Source organism: Meriones unguiculatus, chromosome X (assembly GCF_030254825.1).
Source record: "Meriones unguiculatus strain TT.TT164.6M chromosome X, Bangor_MerUng_6.1, whole genome shotgun sequence".
Classification (NCBI taxonomy): domain Eukaryota; kingdom Metazoa; phylum Chordata; class Mammalia; order Rodentia; family Muridae; genus Meriones; species Meriones unguiculatus.
This window is the reverse complement of record NC_083369.1, coordinates 128,128,527-128,136,155: the sequence shown is the minus strand read 5'-3', so window position 1 is coordinate 128,136,155 and position 7,629 is coordinate 128,128,527. Positions and strand designations below refer to the sequence as shown.

Genomic DNA, 7,629 nt, shown 5'->3' with positions numbered 1-7,629 from the left:
TACTAACTTCAGAAAATAAACACACCCACTCCAGAGAGGTTTGAGAATTATTTGATGAGGTGCATTGCTACAAAACTTAATTATGTAAGTAATAAACATGTGTCAAAAAGATTTCAGAAATGCTTAACAGAATTGCAACTTATTGCTCTGATATAATTTGATTTTATATTGTTGTGCATAGCTGTCAAAAGTCATTTTCTTTTCGCATTGCAATGAATCAAATTATATTAGATGGAAATTATCTATCATAAGATTTCTTTGGTATTCATAAATAATACATACAATAAAAATGGTCAACATGGTTTTAAATGGTATTTTTAATAGTGCTTGTACATCAGCAATATAACAAGCTGTTCTGAGGAACTATAGTGGTAAAGATAATTAAATGTGTTTTATGGATTTCCATTTAATACAAACCTTGCTTCTTTTTGTTTTTAATGAAATTATATCTATTAAAATAAACATGGCAAAATGAGAATAGTAAATCAAAGAGAGTTGATCAAAACTTTCATGCTCCATTCTCCTCTAAGCCATACACATCCTTCAAAAAGTCTAAGTATCTAATGTATTTCACAGGAATAGGTGATGGCATTCCTATCCAAACGTCTTCACATCTCTAGAAAGATAACAAAGATGGACAAAATTAGACCCACACTTCCAAGTTCAGTTTTGAAAATTCAGTGCTACATTTTTTAATTTTTAAATAAACTTTTGTTGAAGTTGTTTGAGGGCTGAAGACATAGATACCTCAGTATTTAAGAGCATTTACTGATCTTGCAGAGGACCCAGGTTTGGTTTCCAGCTCACAGACATGGCAGCCCATTAACTCTAGCTACAGGGGACCCACATATTCTTCTGACCTTCATAGGCTACTATACACATATGGCACATACTTACCCTAAGATACACTCAGGGAGACACACACATACAGACACACACAAAGTCATCACTTAAAAGGAAAGAGTAGATGTTTCTTTATTCTTCTTAGTTATCAGAAAGACTTTGAGGAAGAGCATAGTCTTACTTTTGTTTGCGTACTCCTTGTATTTGAATTATATCCCTAATCTTTACCATGTAACTGCAGCCTCTTTGGTGGAGGAGAAACAGGAAGAAAGGATGGATTAATGAAGGAGGAAGAACAAGCAAAGAAAGAGAACAGGAGGAAGAAGAGACTGAGGGAAGAGGAAAAGGAGTGTTTTCTAGTCCCTCTGAGAGGAACATGAACACACAAATGCCCATGACTTGTGCATGTATGGCAGATGTGCTGATTCTAGAATAACAGAGATGGGGACAACCAGGCTCAACTTAAACCATGAGCCAGGCTCAACTGGCTGACTTATAGAAAAATGAATTTGTCATGTGAAACACTTCAATTCTGGGAGCTGGGCAGCTTTAAGGCCATGGCAAGTCCTCTCATGCAGTATTGAGAACTGAAGTTTTTATATTCAAGACAGCATTTCTACCAGTTGCATGGTTACTGCTTCTTCAATTGATCATTAAGAACAGTAGGTTGCTCATGGTATGCTTAGGCAGAAGCTATCTTATATACAGTTAGGTACTACAAAATAATACTTTGTGTCAATAATGTACTACATAAATGACAGTGGTCCCATAAAATTATGGTGGGAGCCATATGCTTCTAATCTCAGTGCCTGGGAGGCTTGGGCAGCTGGACTGTGAATTTGAGAAAGTGTTAGTCTTACGTAATATATACATAGAAATATAGATTGAAATATAAACAGAAACAAAGCAAAACCATCTTAAAACCCACAAAAAAAACTCAAAAAAAATCAGAGAACACAAAACAAACATTTTTAAACAGGGTTTCTCTGTGTAGCCTTGGTGGTCCTGGAACTCACTTTGTAGACAAGGCTGGCTTCTAACTCAGAGATCTGCCTGCTTCTGCCTCCCAAATGCTGGGATTACAGGAGTGTCCCTGGCTGCTGATAAATTCTTATTGCCTAGTCATTTTGTAGCTATCATGATGCTGTGGCACAACACTTAAATTCACATGTGTATTTAAGCAAACCATTCCCTCTGTCAGTCAGATAAATGTACAACACAATTATCATTTACTATTAAAAACATTACTGAATTTATTTGTGTGTGTATGGGCATACACTTGCATATACAAATCCTTGACATGGAATGCTTGTGGAGGTCAAGGAACAATTTGGGAAAATCAGTTCTCTCCTTACATCCTGTGGATTCCAAGAACTGAATTCAGGTTGTCAGGCCAGCAGCAGCCCCATCATCTTATGTTTATATGTCTTGACTACATAATTTTCTCTTGTGTGTTTGATCTTCTTTTTATTTATTGTGGCCCTAAAACAACAGGCTATACCATATGTATTCGAGTATAAATATACCATATAGTCCAGAATGTGCTACCCTGCAACATCTCAGTTCATGTAACTCCTCCTCCAGGTATTTAAAACAACATAATCACTCAATGTTATACCTCTTAGAACATCAGTCATGATTAAGTGATGCTAAGTGTGTCTATGTATGTACACATACATATACACACAAACTCTTTGCATAAGGTCCATTAGTGTTAATACCAACTAAGGAGAAAGTGCACAACTGGTGCCATTCTCAAGGTTCTTTCATATGCAATGCTCTCTTTCTTCTTCATTTTACTTTTTCAGTATAGGTTCCACCTTTGAGCCTTGAGCATATTAAACAAGCACTAACTTAATACCCACTACCATATGAGAAGTTTTGGCTCTTTGTTACCATTCCGTTAATATCCAGAGTCACAAAGTGTCACAGAAACACAGGGAAAGGCTAGATGATTTTATGCGATGGTGTTCTGGAGGTATACTGACCCAGTGCTGTCCCTACTGGGGATTATGGCATCAGTTTATCAGGGGGTTGAAACACCAAAAGGTGTTCTATCTATACTCAAAAGTATAAGCAAAGGCCCAGAGACCTCAAAACTCCTTTGCAAGAAAGAGTGAATAGTCCACTTTGGTCTAGGTCACATAGTGCAAAGCGTCAATAGGTGGTTGAAAAGAGAAGATGAGGTGAAAGATTAAGCCTTCTGCACTAGTTCATACATGATGGTACAATGAGAGAAGCTGCTGGTCAGTTATGGACAGAATAAGAACAGCAATGTGATTGAAAATTGAAATTGATCAGATAACTTGCTGGATGTTGGGAGAATTAAATATTAAATAGACAAATCAATTTTGTAGTAACTCTATGTTCAAGAGCAGCCCTCAAGCAATGACTGTCTAAAGAAGACTGGCAGATTAATACTATAGGATAATTCTGAGGTATACATTTCTGTTAGACCACTGCATTTCTGAGGTACGTTAAGCAGCAGCCATCTCCCTATGTAACTGGTTTAATAAGGTACCCTTTATTAACTCAATCTCTTCCTCTGTCACTCTCTCAAATCCCTTCCGGATACTTTAATTTTCACTCCCTCCCCCATTACTTACACAACAAAATCATCCTTGTCTCCATCTTTGCTTCTAAAGGCAAAAGGCAGTTTTAAGTTTGTCAAAAGTAAGAACATGTATGTATATGAGAGTTGCCAACAAATCTTGGAACAAAGCAACATCCAAACAAACTGGGTGAATCCAGTCTCCACAGTGATTTACAGATAAAATAAGAGACAACACTCAAATCTCACAATGAAATGTACTCTGAAGCATTAAATAGTATGTGCCGGGTAGCATTTTGTTAGATGTAAGAGCTACAGAACATAGAGTGAAACTCAACCACAGAAAAATCAAGAATCTAAAATGGCTGGAAAACACTGCCTCCAAGAGAGCCCTATAACATATTCCAAGTTGGCTGTCACTAGAGCCACTTATGATGTCAAAGAAGTTAGAAGTAAATTACTTATTAATCAATGGTGAAAATTGTAGCTGTTGATCTGTGTACTCTCTCTCTGTCTCTCTGTCTCTCTGTCTCGCTCTCTCTGTCTCTGTCTCTTACACTCTTACAAAACACACACACACACATCACAGCACCCTGAAATGAGAAGTGAAGATGGCAACACATGAAAATCCAGTAAACAACAGCTGCCCAGTGGGAATAGCGAAGTTGTATAATTGGATTATGTCTTCTAGCTTAAAAATTTCTACTGTAGTACTGGCTACCAGATGTATGAAGGGGGGAGATTGGGAGGCAATTAAATTCCATGCTTCTCTGCTTTTCTGCAATAGGGTTATTTTTATTCTTCTCACATGTAAGACTGATAGAGTCATATTAGTGATTTTACCACGTTGTTCTCCCTTCCCCCTTACTCTCTTGGAAAAGGATATAGTTCTTTTGTGGGTTTTTTTTGTTGTTGTTGTTGTTTTCTGTTTTTTCATTTTCAGAAAATAGTATGATGCAAAGACTCACAGCCAAACTTTGGGCAGAGTGAATCTTATGAAAGAAGGAGGAGTTAGAAAGACCTGGAGGGAACAGGAGCTCCCCAAGGAGACCAACAGAACCAAAAATTCTGGGCACAGGGGGACCTGCAGATACTGATGTATCAAGAACCATGCATGGAGAGGACCTGGCCCCTCTGCTCAGATGTAGCCCATGGCAGTTCAGTCTCAAAGTAGGTTCCCTGATAAGGGGAGCAGGGGCTTTCTCTGATATGAACTCAGTGGCTGGCGCTTTGATCACCTCCCGCTGGGGGGTGCAGCCTTGCCAGACCACAGAGGAAGACAATGCAGCCAGACTTGATGAGACCTGATAGGCTAGGGTCAGATGGAAGGGGAGGAAGACTTCTCTTATCAGTGGACTGGGGGAGGGGTGAGAGGGGATAAAGAATGTGGCTACAGCTGGGATACAAAGTGAATAGATTGTAAAAAATAATAAATTTAAAAAAGAAAAATATGTCTACAAATATATAGAAAGTCTAGTACCATACATGAATAGAAAAATTTCCCTTTCTTCTCTGTCTGTCTCTGTCTCTGTCTCTTTCTTTCTTGGATTTTCTGCCTTCTAATAAGTGTTACACAGCCTTAGAAATAATCACATTAGGTAAAAAAAAAAAAAAAAACAAACAAACAAACATAGAAGCAGTTAATTTTAGCATATCAAATGGAAGTTCATTTTAAAAAGAGAATTTTCTAAACACTTCTTGAGCTAATCAAGAATATCCTGACAACTAGAAAAAAGTTCATATACAAAGTCGGATTCACTCTTCCATTTGTGTCTGCTTACACTCTGTGTAAGAGACATGAGTTCTTTGTAAACTTTAGTCAAATGTTTGCATATATCTATAGTAAATGTCATTCAATGCTTTATATCATAGCAGATCTTCCAATATATCATTTTCTACTAGGCTGTTGTTTGATGTTATACAATCAGCACGTGTTTGTTATTTTAACAATATAAGAACACATATTAACTCTATATTTCAACTGTTAAATTTTGCCACAAATATTAGATATTACTTTGAAAACTATGACAAAAAAAGTGAAAAACATTGATTTGCCAAGCATTGTTATGTAAACCTTTAATGCTAGCACTCAGAAGGGAGAAGCTGGTTTGAGGTCAGCTTAAAAGATAGTAATATCCTGTTTCATAAAAACAACAACTTTGTACTACCCTCTGACACAATATATTCCTTACTTTTAGGAATGTCTGAATTTTGTTATCTATAAAGTAGGAATGATACTTACTTGGCAAGGTTTAGGGACAATAAAATGGTACAGAAGATGCCAAAAGGCAATCCTCAGCATTCAGGGTATCCAAAGACATATCCCAAAGTATACCCAACCTCTTACTTCCTACTGCCATCTATCATCCTACCATGAAAGAAAGAGGGAACCTTTGATTCAGCTGATATTTTTGCAGTGATAAGGCTCATAAAATGAATTCATGCCCAACTTTTCTTAGAAGTGTCAAAACACAAGACACCAGTCACACAGTACAAATAGCAAAGTTTATACAAGAACTGATTGTTATTGTACAAAATGCAACATATGAGAGTCATCAGACAGACTCTAAATTGTGAGGCCTAGTCTGTTAGTATCTAACTGCAGTATGAGAGCAAACACAAGAGAATGGAAATTGCGGTTTCTAGGCTATCATGACATTTTGGGCAACACTCTGAGGCCACAGTCAGTCACTACTGAGTGGTTGCACAGAATAATAATAAAGGGAGCAGCACTCCCCTTCCCCCAACCAGGGGCAAGTGGTTGTGGCCCACAGCCAGCAGTCATGATAGTTGATGATACTCAGTTTGCATTTATCCATTCAGGAACAGCATCTCACCATAAAGACTAATCATAGCTCAACTAGCTATAACAAGGTTGCCGATTTGTTGCTAGGGGCCACTGGGGCCACTGGATGATGATGTGTAGAGAGGGCACATCTGACTCTGGAGGACTGGTCTTGATATCCAACTCAACCATGGTACAGAGGCTGTTAGTCTAGATAAAGATTTAGATCTGGCTAGGGACCTTGCTCTCCTAAGTAATACTCTATATTCTGATAACAGACTGGACTGGGTCATTCTACATTTCCCCTTAACTCCTTTCATTCACCTCACTCTCTGCCCTGGGAGGAAGAACAATGTGGATCACATTGCTGAGCTCCTGTGCTCTCTGGCTTCGAGGTGGGGTCTGCCAACGAGAAATGTCCTCAGCGGGTGCAAAAGTAAGATAAGTGAGGGATGAGAATGTTGATTTCCTCTTCTTCATTTTGTTCTCTCTGCTGGGCCATGGTTTGTTGGGATCTATAGTTGGACAGTGCTTATACCCCTCTGCCTGTAGCTCTAGTTCTAGCTATCCTTCAGTAATACTAGTTCCTCCTCTAAGTCCTACACATGGCAAAGTTTTTGTCTTTTTACTAGTACCGAAGTGTTTCACTTGCCTATTTGAGTCCCTTAACCCTATCTGCACTGTGTCAACAGTCCCTAATGTTAATTCATCCCCATAAAAGTTTGGGAGCTGCCCAAATGGATCTTTTTAAGTGCTGAGTGGTGCTAACTTCTAGATCACTTGTTGGTACTCCTACATGACATATCTGTCCAATCCTATATCATATGTACCAGATCACACACTATTCAATCTCTGTTTAGCTACAACTACTAGTCCTGTCCTTGGCCTCTGTCCTCTGTCTAAACCATGCACTGAAGTTAATCAGGCTAGAATAAAAAAGTGTCCCAAACTTCTTTCCAAACTGTCACTGTAATGGCTAGTGTTAATTAACAACTTGATGTAGTAGAGTCACCTAAGCAGTAAGCCCCTGGGCATGCCTATAATGGATAATTTGATTAGTTAAGTAAGGTGGGAAAGGTGATGGTAGAATCATGGTTCTGTATATGTGCAGCAAGAGGGATCAGGGCAGTAATATATGGTCATGACTCTGCTTTTGATTGTAGATGTGATGTGACCAGCTGTTTCAGGCACCTCCTATCTTGATTTTCTTTATACTCCAGAACAAGTCCTTTCTAACTGAAATTGTTTTTATTAGAGTATTTTGTCACAATAACAGAAGAGGAATATGAAACATCCTATTAACAATGATACAGACATGAAGGCCTACTCAGCTTCCATCATTCAAGAAGACCTTTTGAAAAATATAATGCTATTTATTTATTTATTTATTTATTTATTTCAATGTATTTGATGTGTATCCCAGTTGTAGCCCCCTCCCTTACCTCCTTCC

General features: G+C 38.2%; 1 protein-coding gene across 1 annotated transcript in view; it reads right to left on the bottom strand.

Annotated features, from left to right (window-relative positions):
* Positions 1-299: 299 nt before the first annotated feature.
* Efhc2 (EF-hand domain containing 2) overlaps positions 300-7,629 on the bottom strand; it is a 156,878-nt gene continuing 149,548 nt past the window's right edge. The window contains exon 15 of the mRNA XM_060374307.1: positions 300-616. Within this exon, the coding sequence (XP_060230290.1) occupies positions 509-616 (108 nt within the window). The 3' untranslated portion in view covers positions 300-508. The remainder of the gene's footprint in view (positions 617-7,629) is intronic.